Consider the following 15854-nt stretch of genomic DNA (forward strand, 5'->3'; position numbering starts at 1 on the left):
AATATTTTACAGCATGAAGCGGGTGTTTAAATCAATCAGTGATCTTTGAAACTCTCACTGTGCCTGATATGGTGTTTTGAAAAAGTAGGTACTGAATAACAGATCCTTTTACAATCTCCTGCTATGTGCCAGATGCTATTCTATATGTTTATAAACATATATTGCTTAATCTCCCCAAATTTATTAGATATCATTTTACAAGTAAGGAAACAGGCCAGAAAAGTTGAGTAATTTGCCCAGCATCATATAGCTAATAAAGGCAGGGCTGGGATTTAAGCGCAAATTCCCCTCAGTCCCTTTTAACTCTGCTTCCAATCGTAGTTTACTAATCCGAGCAGAGAGCAAAGTGAGTAGAAGATGAGCAGGCGTCCCAACAGCTTGGAGTTCCTGGCACTTATCCACGCAGGACAACAATATTCAAACTCGAGCGTGTGTCAGAATCGCACGGGTGGCTTGTTAAAGCACAGACTGCTGCACCTCGACCCAGAGTTTCTGATTCCACAGGTCTAGGATGCGGCCTGCCAATGTGCATTCCTAACAAGTTCTCAGGTGTTGCTGATAGTGCTGGTCTGAGGAGGACACTTTGAGAACCACTGGTTTCCCCTGATTCTGCCAGCTAAACAGCCTGCCTCCACCTGCCAGATGCCTAGGTTCCTCTAATGCTCAGAAGGGGAGAAAGGAAGTCCACAGCTAATCAGAACTTCAGAAGGGTCCTTGGTGATAGTTCCTTCAGTTTTAACTCATAGCTCTCTCTTTCCCAAGACACATGGGTGGAGGGGACGAGACGATGGGGTCATGGTGGCTCAACTCCAGGTGGTCTCCAACACACAGTTCACCAAGTTGTCTAGCAAGAGTCTTTCTTCTTTTACTATTATTCTCCCAGCAGTCTTACTGTCTTTTCCGGGGAATGAACTCCCATCATCCAGCTTCCAATGTCCATCAGGCACAGGGGAGGTTCAGGTATGGTGAGCCTTCAAAGCTTACACAACTATTGGGGGGGCCCTTTAAGAACAAGAATACTAGCTTATAAACACACAGTTAGGTGTGGCACCGTGGAAGGAACTTGTGCAAGAGAGGGACCCTAAAGCTTAAGCTTCATTAACTTCGTGGGAAATCTACCTCCCATCAAACATGTCTATAGATGTCTAAGCTCCAATTATAGGTGTATGCAAGTTATTTCCCATGGAGCTCTTGAGCCTTAGGCTAATCAGAGGAAGTGGTTGATTCCTGTGTAAGAGAACCTGAGCATTTCACGGCTGGGGAGGCTTGTCTGCTCTGAACCTGGAAGTGGGGGAAGAGAGGCCGACTCCTTGCGCTGCACATTGGAAGTTGAGCTTTCACCCAGCAAAGGCACTCGGTTACTCATCCTTGGGCTTGATTTCTTCAGTAAGTTAAAAGTCTTCCAGAAACCCCTTGCCTCAGGTATGTACAAAGACAGAAATGCCCACTTAGAGATAATAATTATTCCTATTTCATTACATCAAGAATAAAATTTGATTACTCAGTTTTAACACTAATATTCAGAAAAACGAAACTGCTGTTCAAAATCATTAGGGTTAGGTCGTTTAAAAATCTAATAATTTACAAATAAACTTAAGTGCTTGCTTGACAAAGAAGACTACTGCATAGGGTAATCTCTTTGAATTCCTTTTGCAAGTCTTTCTGAAATCTTATTTTTCTATGCAGTTTGCTCTTACGCATATTAGGGGTGGACTTAGTCTTAAAAATGCATTGATTCACTCAACAAATCCTTCCAAGCATAAGTAAACGGCTCTGGAGTCAGGGGAAGTTACTAAGATAGTCATTAAGTTAGGAGTTAGGGGAAGTTACTAAAATGAGTAAAGAGGAACTCCCTCAAGGTGTTTAAATTTTGTACAGAATAGCCACATACACCAAGAACCTCAACCTAAGATGGAACGAGCATCTAAGAGGCATGAGATGGCTTCGTGAAGGAGATGACATTTGATTTGGGCCTTGAAGGGAATATGTGAATAAAACGTCTCATGAATCATTCCAAGACAGAGAAAGCAAGCATGGCCCCTGGACACTTTTCTAAAGAACAATCTGCCGTCTCCCTCCGGGGTCACTGCGGGGTTTTCCCGCAGCAAAGTGGGCACAATCCACGGGCAAGAAGATTTCATTAAGCGGTCCGGGGTACTGCGTCTTGAAGGATGCGAAGATGAACAGAGCAGATCCCCGTCCTCAAGGAAGCAGGACCAGGAACTGAATCAGGCCCGCGGTATTCTAGAAGCGGCTGGGAGGCAGAGGCGCGACCAGGAGTCACTGGAATGGATTTTCAGCGCTGGGCCCCGAAGTCCGGATACGCGCTCAGCCCTCGGGAAGGCTCTCGCACTGCAGCGCCGAAGAGGCGGAGGTTTGCCCTCGTCAGAGCAGCGGCCGACCCTCCCCTAGCGCCTCGCAACCCCTCCCTGGCCCCGCCCACCCACCACGGCGGCTGCGCAGCCAGGCCTCGCCGTTTCCACGTGATCGCCGTCACTGCCTCCGCGAAGCGTGAGCCGCCATCATAAGTCCTGGCGGCCGGGCCTGGCCTGCCTCCCTCCTCCTCCCCCGCGGGGCAGCGGGGACGGGTTAGGGTTGTGCTGCCCCCGTCCCGCCTGGCCAGTGAAGCCGTGGGCCCCCGAGAGCAGGACGAGGAGTTCGGGCCCACGGCCTCCCGGGCCGACAGACTGACCTGCGGGCACCGCAGGTGACGGCACGGCGGGGGCGGTGCCCAGGGCTGCGCCCCGCCCCTCGCAGGCCAGCGCCCAGAGCCCGCGGCCCGTGCCCGTTTCCAGTATGGCCGCCCGCCGTGCTTGACCCGCGGCCTTTCCGCTTCGACTCCTCGTAGCCGATGCTGAGGCCGAGGCCGTGACTGACACTCTCGCTCACACGCACGCACGGACCCAGTCCCACGCCCCGAGCCCGAGCCCTGGGCCCGGAACTGCTCTCGCTCCCGGCGCCACAGCCAGAGCCCGGACCACGGCTCCCGCGCCGCTGCCGCCGCCGCCGCCTCGCCGAGAAGGGCCGCGCCGGACCCCGAGCGCGGCGGCCCCCGGCCGGCAGAGATGGGGAAGCGGGCGGGAGGGGGAGCAGCGGGAGCCGCTGCCGCCTCCACGTCTGCCGGGGCCGGTCTGGAACCCGCGGCCGGCCGCGGCGGGGGTCCGCGGAGCGCGGCCGCCGGCCTCCTGGGAGCGCTGCACCTGGTGATGACCGTCGTCGTGGCCGCAGCGCGGGCCGAGAAGGAAGGTGGGTGTCAGCCGGCCGGCATCTCCCAGGCCCGGCCCGGCGGCTGTCACCGCGCCCTCGCGGAGGCCGCTGCCGGGCTGCGAGCGCGGAGGAAGGGCCGCGGCTCGGGGCTCGCTCGGGGCTCGGGGCTCGGGGCTCGGGGCTTGGGCTTGGAGGGCAGCCGAGCGCGGGTCTGCGGCCGGCGCGAAGTTGCTCGGTCGGGTCCCGTCCCGAGCCGGGAACTCGCGGTGCGGATGCCAACTCGCGGCGCTGGCCGCGCGGAGTTGCTCTTGTCCCCCGTGATTCCTTCCCCTTGTCTTCCCTTGTGTCTCCTGTCACTGCCATTTCAAAACTTCCTGAGTTCTCGTATGTTCTTGTCACTTGGCCCACTCTGGAGGAGGGGCATATTTTTAGACTTGATTGCTGTTAATAGGCAAATTTTAGGACTTTTTCTTTTGCTTGGTTGCAGTTTTCATAACGGCACGCAAACAAAGCTCAGTTTAAAATGTCGTAGTAAAAACAGCGAGACTGGTGGAAAGGCTTCAAAACACAGCTTAAAAATTTCACTTTGACTTTGTTTAAACAATTCTTAGAGAGGAATCTTGTTTCTTCAGTTTCCCTCTCCAGTATCGCTTTGCAGTATTGATGATTAGCTCACAGTTTTTTCTATCTATCTTTGTATAGAGGGAAAGAGAGAGAGAGAAAATACAGTTTTGTTTAGCTTTCTAGGAAGCTATTGAAAGTCTGTTTACATTTTAAAATTTATTTTAAGATGCGTAATTGGGTCTCATTATCTGTAAAACAAATGTCAAGTTTCTAGTTTGCTAACCTTTATCTATACCTCACAGTTAAGGGCTGGCCTCTATTTTAAAACCTGCCATTAGCATTGGATGAGTGTAAAACCGATACTTTTACAGGGTTAAAAATTATTTTGTAACCTAGAAGTCCAAATCTGTAGTTTTGTTGGCACTGCCTGTTTTTGAGCCTAGGGAAATGAGTGGTCACAGAACCTTCATGAGGAAATCACAAAAAGTGAATGGGTTTTAAAAAGCTAAGCAAAACTTGTTAGTTTAGCTTCCGTTCCACACTAAACTGCCGCTACAAGAAAGTCATTGCTTGCCACAGTAACTTTAGGGTTGATGTTCTACTTGATGTCTAAAGTCCCTTGCTTTTTATTGTTATTGAAGGTAACAGCAGATGCAAACCAAATTAGTATGAAAGTGCAAATATACTCTAGTTTACTGTTTCTTTATTTTTATTCAAAACATTACAACTCCTCATTTAATTCTCTAAGCAACCTTAGTCTGGGTTAACATAGGTTGAAATTGTTCAAAGAATTGCCATCTATAGAAAGCATTAATTGACATAGGCAAGATTATTTCTAGAATATAATATTGCTGCTTTAGGACTAGTCAGGCCTGGGGTTGTTATAGTTCCTCATAGGTTGCAGATCTGCAGTTAGTTGCTTGTTCTTGTGTGTGTCCACAGTACCCAGCACGGTCTGGCATGTGGTTGGTGTCCAGTAAACCTAAAATAATACAGTAATTTAATGGGCATGTCTCCTTGAGGTTAAAGTAGTCCTTGGCAGGTATTGTGTCCTCCTGTTCCTTTGCTTACCTTGCACAGTGCCAAGCATACAGTAGGCAGTTAACATTTGTTTGAGTGAATGACTATCTTCATGGGCCGCCAGCACAGGGAAATAAAATAATGGTTGAGTCTGGTAAAACATTAAGTTTGTATTATCCTGCTGCTTATTTTTCTAACAAGCCGTTTTATATGCTAATTCTCTGTGTGTAGTAGTAGACAAATCCCTTGTTTGAGAAATGTCAGCCTAAATTATATTTGCTAATTTCCTATTTATATAGCTTATAAGTTTTAGTGCACCCCTCTAATACCCATAAATGCAAGGGTCAGGTGAGGAGAATACATGCCAGGGTGTAAAGTATGAAAAGATGTGGCCAAATCAGCTAGTGGTCCTGGCAGAATCAGACATTTTTTGTGGCCCATATTGTGTCTGTACGAACAATTTGAATGTACAAACTAGCTGTTCAAGGTATTGCTAGTAATTATACTAATGCAAAACATAGGCCCTGCCCATCATAAATGGGTCTGGTTCTAATCAAATATTCCAGGAAGGTAGCTCCAAAAATGGCCTGTGCTTTCAACCTTTTTGCTGATCAAATTCTAGTATTGTTTTTGTTTAACTAAGTAGGAGAAATGAGATTGATTTTCTTACATGATGGTAATGCTGCGAGTTTCGCATCTGATGGGGCACAAATACAGCATTTGCCCCAAAAGGGTGCTGTTGAGTTTTTTCAGCATGTCTGGGCAGATTTCTGAAGGTAGCTGAATTCACTTTGTCCGTTTACACCCTGAGGATTTTTTGTGTTTATTTTAGTGATATAAACTAGTTTAATTTTTCAAAGTTAAGATTTACCTGCCATTTTCATGATGGTTCTCTGAGTATTTTGTATATTTTTCCTTCATTGCAGCAAAATTTCACTAGAAAATCTTCAAAACAAAATAAAACTCATTGTGTCCTGAAGAAAAGCCGCAGAAATGGCAAGATTACCTAAAGCAGTGTTTCATGTTTGGACTAGATGTTGTTAATTTACTTAAGTCAGAGTCATGAGCTATTCCTTGTCTTACCCTTCCTATATCTTAGCATCCATCTTTACTGATCTTTGGGGGTATGTTATCACTAGTCCAGAGAAGAGGGACCTTTGAGAATGTTTTGGCTGAGCGCTACAGTTTGCAAGGACTTGTTGAAAGAGTTGCCAGAAGTAGAACTGACTATAATTACTACAAATAACTCACTTGTTCTGGACTAGCGTCAAGATTTTTCTTGAAGCTGAGACCTAGATATTGGGAAAAGTAAATATAGGTGTGTGGTGTGTGTAGTGAAAATATATGTATGTGTATATATTAAGCTTATACTTTTTAGTGGTAGTTTGATATGTAAATCAGCCCATTATGACCAGCAAATAAGAGCTTTTGAAAAAAAGCATCATATATCCTGTAATATAGTTTCATTGTGAAATGGGTTTTTGGAAGGTATTGTTGTCTTTTAATTTATTATAAATAAAAAGCTACATTTTATGTATCTAGTAATTATAAACTTGGATAAATTTTCACTAATATGATTGTTTCAGTCCGTGACCATTTAAATATCAATGTCACATGTACTATCATCAATTGGCTATTAATGGCAGGCAAAGTTTGACAGTCTTTATTAGGATTTTTAAATTTGTTTGCCGGATACTTTAGTTTTATGCACAAATTTTTGTTTTAAACTGTATTCGTGACAGAAGTGCAGAAGGAGGGTGCAAAAGTGTTTTATCTACAAAGCATATGAAAAACAGCTTGGGAATAAAGGCAAGAAGAAAAGAGAGAAAAACCTAATTTGATTGGGTGATTTGTCTTAGGATGATAGAATTAATTAGGAGAGGTATTTACTTTTTTCTAATCAAATTATTTATAATGTAAAAATATTTTAAAAAATAATTTTCTTAAGAGTGAGATGTTTTAATCCCTTGTATGGGGGTAGAGTGGCTACTCTTTAGAGCCTAGTAAGTAGAATATTACTTAATTAATATTGCTTCACTGGTCAACTCTTGTTGCTTGCTTTTGAGCTGTTTGCTACTGCCAGGAGCATTGGAATCCTGGAGCTGGAAGAAGCGCGTCCTCTCTTTCTCTGGCTAATGACTATTTTCCTCCACTTTATAATCCTTGCAGCAGATTCTCATTAGACACCTGCCAAAAAGATCAGCTTTTGGGATAGATGTAAAATCATCTAATTTGTTATCATCTGCAGTAGTAATAAGCCAAACTACTCTTGGGGAAAAATTAAATCATTGCTGGGTGCTTAATAGTATTTTAGAAGTTCTCCTTCATCTGCCTGTGGGTTGAGCTTTCTGATTGGCCTTGAGAGACGCAGAGGCCTTTTTTCTATGACTGAGTTTTTCCTTACTATCTGCTGTAAGCAGCGTCAGGCACTGTTGATAGCTGCTTCTTGGAACATCTCTCCCTTGGTTTCTGTGACTTTGTACTTCTTGGTTATCATCCTGCCCTCGTTGTCAGTCACTGCTCTTTAGCTGCCCATTGGATGTCTTCCTTCGTATGCTTGTCAAGCCACCAGCACACACTGCACGTGTCCAGGACAGAATTATCTCACGCCACCTCCAGTTTCCCAGTTTTTATTAATACCATGATTATTCGCTGTGCCGCATTGGTCTCGTTTTTGACCCTTTACCAAGTGATGTCAGTGCCTCTTAGCTCTCTTGATCAGCTCTCCCACGGCCTCCAGCCTGGGGAACTGCAGGAGGTTCTCACCTCCCAACTTTCTCCATTTCTGCTCAGTCCTGCAGTCCCAGTCTGCGCTCTGAATTTGCATTGTCTTTTGTTACTCAGCTCTCATTCATTTTGACACGTAATCATGTATTTCCTCATTTAACTACTTAATTTTATGGGTGTCATTCTTCACCCATACTGGAATTTTTGCAGGGCAGAACCTCTGTCAGCATCTGCACTGTGTCCATAGCAGGCATTCAGTTTTAAATGAAGGTCTTCATAAAATGGCCTTATCCTTCCCTTCTCATACTTGACACCTGGATTGGGAGTAAAAAATACAGGTAAAACTGTAAACTCAGCTGCAGGTATCCTTAGGGATTCCGCTATAATAGGACTTAGGGTGACACCACTTTTTCTTCCCTACACATTGCTTTCGCTTGTAACTAAAATGAGTACTGTATAGTTACCTAGGCCATCATTTTTGTAAGTTTGGATTTTAAGATTTCAGATCCTCATAAAACTCCAATTTATAGATCATGAAACAGGCACAGAGAAATTAAGTAATATTCCCAAGGTAACAGAGCTGGTAGGTTGAACCAGGATTCTGTCCCAAGCCATCTGTCCCTAGAGTGAAGCTATGTAATCCTGAGTCCTTAAGGTAGTAGATTTTGTTGTGTTGTATACCACCTGCAGAAAGACCAGGCCTGCCAGTTCATGCAAAACCAGTGTATTAAGTACTCAAGTGAAGTGCACTTTTTTTTAATAGCCACAAACATCTGTATCACTTTCTATCAATTTGTTAACCATTAAAGCGATCACAGGCCATTCAGGATCATGCACATTCTTAAAAGAAAACGCATGAATGGATAATCCAGGAAACAGATATTTGGTATTGGAAGTTACTGACTCTCTGCTGTTGATGATTTAGGTACCTGGTATCTTGCTTAAGTTAAGATTAAGTTATATTGCATTCTGTGAATACTCCTTAGTTCTAGATTGGTGTGACAAGTGAGTCTAGACATGTGGAGTAGTCTCAGAAGCTCGCCCTGGATTAAAAGGAACTGGAGAGAATCCAAAGGCTGGTGGTGGCATCAGCTTTTGACAGTGGGGAAGTCTCTTTCAGACATCCATTAGAGATTCAGGAAGCTCCACAAGTTCATGTCTTTTCTCATGAAGGCATTTTTGGACTAAGTGGTCATTAGTTCCATCTGTAATACTGGATTTGATTTTCTTTCATTCCTGTGTGATTGCTTTAGAAAGATTTTTAGAAAGCCATAACTCTGCTTGATTCATTTTGTGGCGTACAGCACTTAGGGCACAGATGTGAAAAACGGCTGAGGTCTAAGAATCCTTAACATGGTCTGTCATGATAAAATGTTAAACCTGCTTTATTTGTTTGTTCATTTATTTCTATATAATTGTGGTAAAAAATGCATAACATAAAATTTACCGTCTTAACCATTTTTAAGTGTACAGTTCAGTAGTGTTAAGTATATTCACATTGTTGTGCAACAGATCTCCAGAATTTTTTCATCTTGCACAACTGAAACCCTATACCCATTAAACAGCAACCCTTCCTTCGTTTCTCTCTCTCCCCAAACTCCTGGCAACCACCATTCTGCTTTCTGTTTTTATGAATTTGACTGCTTTAAATACTCTTAGAAGTGGAGTCTGCAGGATTTGTCTTTTTGTGACTGGCTTATTTCACTTAGCGTAGTGTCCTCAAGGTTTATCATGTTGTAACATGTAACAGAATTTCTTTCCTTTTTAAGGCTGAATAATATTCTGTTGTATGTATGTACCATTCTTGCATTTTGTTTATGCATCAGTGGACATTGATTGCTTCCACTTCTTGGCTATTGTGAATAATACTGCTATGAACGTGGGTATGCAAATGTCTCTTTGAGATCCTTCCTTTAATTCTTTTGGGTGTATACCCAGAAGTGGGATAGCTGGATCATATGGTAGTTCTATTTTTAGTTTTTTGAGCAACTGCCATACTGTTTCCCATCGCAGCTGCACCATTTTACACTTCCACCAACAGTGCACAAAGGTTCAGTTTCTCTCCACATCCTCACCAACACTTCTTTTCTTTTTTTTTTTAGTGGCCATCCTAATGGATGTGAGGTGATATCTCATTGTGGTTTTGATTTGCATTTGTGTAATAATTAGTAATATTGAACATCTTTTCATATGCTTGTTGGTTATTTGTATATCTTTTTTTAGAGCACTATCTAAGTCCTTCACCTGGTTTTTAGTTGGTTATTTTTATTCTTGTTGAGTTGCAGCAGTTCTTTATATGTTCAAGATATTAACCCCTTATCAGATAGATGATTTGCAAATATTTTCTCCCTTTCTGTAGGTTGCCTTTTTACTCTGTTGGTTGTATCCTTTGATGCACAGAAGTTTTTAAGTCTGATGTAGTCCCATTTGTCTAGTTTTGCTTTTGGTGCCTGTGCTTTTGTTTTCATATCCAAGAAAACATTGCCAAATCCAATGTCATGAAGCTCTTCCCCTGTGTTTTCTTCTAGGAGTTTTACCATTTGGGGGTCTTACATTTTGTTCTTTAATCTGTTTTGAGTTAATTTTTGTATAGGATGTAAGATACGGGTTCAGATTCATTCTTTTGCATGTGATTATCCAGTTTTCCCAGCACCATTTGTTGAAGAGACTGTCCTTTCCCCGTTGTGTGGTCTTGGAACCCTTGTGTGAAAATCATGTAACCATATATGTGAGAGTCTATTTCTGGGCTCTCTGTTCTGTTCTGTTGGTCTGTTTTTCTTTATGCCAGTACCACACTGTTTTGATTACTGTAGCTTTGTTATATCTTTTGAAATCAGGAAATGTGAGGTCTCAAACTTTGTTCTTCTCTTTCAAGATTCATCTGGCTGTGTGGGGTCCCTTGAGATTCCATATGGGTTTTAGGATGGATTTTTCTATTTATGCAAAAAATGGCGTTGTGGTTTTGATAGGGAGTGCATTGAACCTGTAGATTGCTTTGGATAGTATTGACATCTTAACAAGATTGCCTTCCAGTCTGTGAACACGGAATGTCTTTCCATTTATTTGCATCTTTAATATCTTTCAGCAGCATTTTGTAGTTTTCAGTGTACAAGCCTTTCACCTCCTTGCTTATTAGATTTGTTCCTGGATATTTTATTCTTTTTGATGCTCTTGTAGACCAAACCTGCGTTTTTGAACAAATGATTTCAATCATTGTATGACTAAGAGTTGTGAACATGCAGTTTTTGATAAAAGAAACATACTCCATATTTGAAACAAAAAATTCTATATGCTTAAGTATTTCCGTAGGTTATTTGCCTATAAAATGAAATGATTTTTAAGCCCTCTTGAGTTCTAACAATTTGTGACTATTTTCTAAATCAGTTATGATTGCAAAATGACATGACAGTCCAACTTTGCTTCTTAAAACTAATTTTTTTCTATGTAGTTATAGTATTACATTTGGATCAAAGCGTGTGCTGGTAAAAAACTGTTTTTCGGTAAAGGTTGAGAAATAGCCTAAGCCAATATTAGCAGTTTGTATTCCGGGTATGGCAAGGGCCCTACTTGGATTTTCTTTTCTTGGGAATGATTAAAGTGGAAGCAGAAGATTTTCTGGGGAATTATTTGTGATGCAGAGGTGCTCTCTGAAACTTTAACGTATTTATAAAGAGCCCTGAGGTATGGTTTAAGTTAGTCATCTCAGAAGTTATTTGGTAGAGCAGTGTATAAGAGAAGCCAGTGTGCTCTTCCAACTGAGCCACTTTAAAAAAGTCTTCTATGAACTGGTGACGTGAGCTCATCTGAAGTATTGCTTCTTGATTTGCAAATGGGGAATAAAGTGGTGGTTAGCACAACCAGGAGGTCATTTCTCTTTGCAGAGCTGGTGCAGCGGTAGTTAGGTTTCACGTGTAGGGGCGTTACTTCATATTGGAGGTTTACCTCACTGTACTGGGGATGCTCTTGGGTTAAGGCTGGATGTGAAAATAGGTTACTGAGAATCGTGTTGAAGAAAGATGTAAGAAAGAAGAAGCTGTTTAGATCTAATTTTATTGGAATCCTGGAGATTCATGTAAATAGAAAATAATTTCTGAATATTGTCAGTTCCTTACTGACTGCATCTGATTTTATTTGTACTTGTGTAGGATCGTGAGCTTCTGGACTTAAAGGACCAGGTCGCACTTTTCCTGGACATAGCATTGTAAGGGGTTCAATCCGTTGAAGTCTCTCTTGGTGGGAGAAGCAGTGGACTATAACCAATTAAAGATGAACCAGAATGAAGAAAAAGTATTTCTGAAATGATAATATTTATCTAAGTTTTATTTTTCACCCTATCAGGAATATATGATGTAAGCAATTATTGCCTATAATTGGTAATGCCTGTAATTACTTGATGATGGCTGATGTTTGTCAAATACTTTTGTGGGAAGCATTGTGCTGATTGCTTTGCATGCCTTATTTAATCTCCACACTAACTCTGTCTGAGGTGACAGTGCTTCTTCACTCACCCCCCAGATCTGTTTGTTTCTGGCTATAATTCCTCTGTGGCTGTCAGTACTGCTGGGGGGTGCTTGTTTGTGACAGTATAATACATGATTTTAATCTCCAGTAAAATGGGACAGTATAATATGTAATAATTCTGCATACAACTGAGAGGTTGGTTTGGGAAAATTTTTTTTAATTTCACAAAAAATTCATGGTGATTGTAAAAATGAAACAAATTATAAAATACAGATGAGTAAATGGAGAAAAATTTCTCTGATGTATCAAGTAGAAAGAACCAACATCAGTCATCAGTGTTCTAGTCTCTATTTCCTCCTCTCTCTTCTTCTCCCCTGCTCCCTACTTAAAAAAGAGGTAATTTGCCTTTGAAGAAAACTATCAATTCACATTTCAAGCATACTAAGTGAAGGTGCCAACTTTCCCACATTGGCTGTTACCCTTCTTTTAAGTCCTTGCCAATCTGGCAAGAAAAGTCATAACGTTAATTCATTTTTAAAAATTACTGGTGTTTCTTCACCGTGGTTTCCTACCATGTTTGAGTGATGGAGTTAGGTGTAAAACGTATCTCGAGTTCAGAGAGAGAAGGAAGGGTAGAGCTCCAGCTGGTGTACTAAGGTTTACGTAACCTCGAGAAATTCTGGTGACCCTAGGCAGTATTGCACATGTGGCCCTAAGTCAAAATTTGTGTCCACAAGGGAAGTATTCTGGGAACTCCATTCTGCTGTTCCTGGCAAGGAGTTGGGGTAGGAAGAACATACCAAAACTGAGTTATCTAAGTTAATGAGAGAGGATTCATGGCTTTACCTGGGGCTCCAAGAGGTAATAAGTTGGGAAGTAGAAAAATCATTCAGAGTATGCCTCTGGGCTCTGGCTATCCTCTGCTTTCTGGCTGTGTGAGTTTAGTTTAAGTATGATTAACCACTTTGAGTTTCACTGTCCATAGAGTTGGGGTAAAAATAGCAGCTCTGTCATTGAGTTATTGCAGAGATTTACTGAGGTGGTGAGTGTAAAACTCTTAGCACAATGCCGGACACATAAAAAAAAGTTACTGGTAAGACTGAAAACTTTTATACATTTGCCGGCCATTCGTATTTCTTTTGTATTATTTGATCGTGTCTTTTGTCAGTTTTTCCATTGGTGTTTGAATTCTTCTTTCTGGCTTAAACGAATGCTTAATTAAAGATTTCATATTTTTCTGTTTCCTTTTGCATTTGAATTTTTTTGTTTTAATTTTCTACTTATTATTATTATTTTAAAACTTATTGACCAAATCTGTCACTCTTTTCCTTTATGGTTTTTGCCTTTGTTGTTACACCTAAAAAGCCCTGTGTATAAAGTTTATATATTCACCAACATTATCTTCATGCGTCTGTTTTTAAATGCAAATCTCTAATTCTTCAGAATCTATTGATATCAGGTAGGAAATCTTATTTTTCTCAAATGGTCTGGTGCCTTAATACCACTTGCTGAATTCTGCACCATATTTCCTTTTCATGCAAATTCTCTTATATATTTGGATCTGTTTCTTGATTTTTTTTGTTTTTTTCCTCACAAATGTATTTGTGTATTTTCTGTTTTAAGTTTGTTTTAAGTACTACATCTTTACTGGTCCATTTTATTAGCTAGCTTGGCAGGTCATCTCCTCCCCCTAAATTATTATTCTTTCAGAAACATTTTTGTCTGTCTTGTTTTTTATTCCCTATAAACTCTAAAATCACTTTTGAAGAAAATTTAAAATTCCTGCTTACTTTTTGATGAGAATTGCATTAAAATGTTAGACATCTTTGGAACTTGTTGAATGTTTATAATGTTTTCTATTTGTTTTCCTTTCATGTGTATGTACGTGCACACACACAAACACATGTATTGAGTTGAACTATGTGAAATTGCCATTTTTGTAGGTCTGAAGTGATTGAATAGCAGCTTAGTTATTCCGTACAATATTAGCGTGTGTGTTTGTAGGTATTGTTGCGTTGGCTAGAGCTGTAGAGCAGCATTAGAGAAGAGTGGAGAAAAAGCAGACCTCCTTATCTTTTTCCAGTCTTTATAAGGAAATCGTTGTGTTTCATTATGAAGTATGATTGTGGTAGTCAGTTGAACTTAGGTGTTCTTTATAATAGGAAATTTCTTGCATTTTTAAGAGTTTTAGTTTTAAGAGTTATTAGGGACAGATGTTATGCTTTATCAGATGAAATTGTCTTAGCTTTTTTACTTTAAGCTGTTTGCATTACAGTAGCAATTACCTTAACTCAGCTCCACTGGACTCTCCTGGTGACTGTAATCCATGTCTCTCTTCCCCCTAGGAAACAGCCATTGATGCCCGCTGGACTTGGGCTCTGGTAACTAACAGGCCACTCTCACACTCTTTCACACATTTGCTTCCTCTAGTTGTGTGTATTTTTATATATTGTGGGTTTTTTTTTAACCAAAACACTTTTTAAAGTTTTTTGAAATAGTTCAGACACATTGCAAAAACTGTCAATAGTAATAGCAACAACAAAAACAAAGAGTTTTAGGAATAAACTTAACAGGAAATGTGCAGAGTCTAAGGAAAACTTTAAGTAGATTTGAATAGTGGGAAGACATTCATTGTGCTTGCATAGGGGGACATAATATCATAAAGATGTCAGTTCTTCCTAAGTTAACATTAATTTAACGTAATTGCAATTTTAAAATACCAATAAAACTTTTTATAGAGTTAGAAAAGTTGATGTTAAAGTTCATATGGGAAAGTAAACATGTAAGAATGCTGGGAAAATGCTGAGAAAGAAAAGTTACGAGGTGTGACTAGCACAAGCAGTTATTAAAACATACTCTTAAGCCATTATTAATTGGCAACAGGAAGGTATTGGTATATAAATAGACCAATGGAATAGAATAGAAATTCCATATATAGACGTAAGTGCATGTGGTTTATGCTAAACTCTTACTTTCCTTCTGGGAGCCTGGAATGTGCTAGGCAGAGGGTGCCAATGTGACCAGCCCCCACTCAAAACCTTGGACCCTGTATTAGTTTCCTATTGCTTCTCTAGCAAATTACCACAACTTTAGTGGCTTAAAACAACAAAAATTTATTCCCTTATAGTTCTGAAGGGCAGAATTCTAAAATCAAGGTTATGGAAGGTTTGTGTTCCTTCTAGAGGCTTCAAGGGAGAATCTGTTTCCTTGCGTTTGTGGGCTTCTAGAGGCCTCCTGTGTTCCTTGGCTCATGGCCCCTTGCTCACTATGCCCCACTGTCTTGCTTCATTCCAAGTTCCTCCTTTCGTTGTCAGATCCCCTTCTGCCTTTCTAATCTCCTGTCTCCCTCTTATACAGACCACCGTGATTACATTGGACCCTTCCAGATAACCCCGTACCTCAAAATCTTTAATTTAATCACATGTATAAAATCCCTTTTGCCATATAGGGTAGCATGCACATATTCTGGGGATTAGGACGTGGCCATCTTGGGGAGGCATTATTCAGTCTACCACAGACACTGAGTCTGTACTTGAGCTTCCCTGGTAGATAAGAAACCAAAAGCGCAACCACAAAAGAGAAAATAGATACATTGGACATCATCAAAATGAAAAAGTTTTGTGCTTCAAAAGACACTTTCAAAAAAGTGAAAAGACAGCTCACAGAATGGGATAAAATTTTTGCGAGTCACGTATCTGATAAGGGACATGTACCTAGAATATATAAAGAACTCTTACAACTCAATAGAGAAAGGCAGCCCCATTAAAAAATGGATAAAGGATCTGAATAGGCATTTCTCCAAAGAAGATATACAATAAGCACATGAAAAGATGTTCAGTATCATTAGTCATCAGAGAAATACAGATCAAAACCAA

General features: G+C 41.0%; 1 protein-coding gene across 4 annotated transcripts in view; it reads left to right on the plus strand.

The window, feature by feature from the left end:
* Positions 1-2498: 2498 nt before the first annotated feature.
* The window catches only part of TMEM131 (transmembrane protein 131), a 224564-nt gene continuing 211208 nt past the window's right edge, over positions 2499-15854 (plus strand). For 2 of the 4 annotated variants that reach the window (XM_070572092.1, XM_070572093.1), the window contains exon 1: positions 2499-3246. In XM_070572092.1, the coding sequence (XP_070428193.1) occupies positions 3066-3246 (181 nt within the window). In that variant the 5' untranslated portion in view covers positions 2499-3065. The remainder of the gene's footprint in view (positions 3247-15854) is intronic. The other 2 variants (XM_070572090.1, XM_070572091.1) reach the window with 1 other exon arrangement.

The sequence above is a fragment of the Equus przewalskii genome, chromosome 14 (assembly GCF_037783145.1).
Source record: "Equus przewalskii isolate Varuska chromosome 14, EquPr2, whole genome shotgun sequence".
Lineage (NCBI taxonomy): Eukaryota > Metazoa > Chordata > Mammalia > Perissodactyla > Equidae > Equus > Equus przewalskii.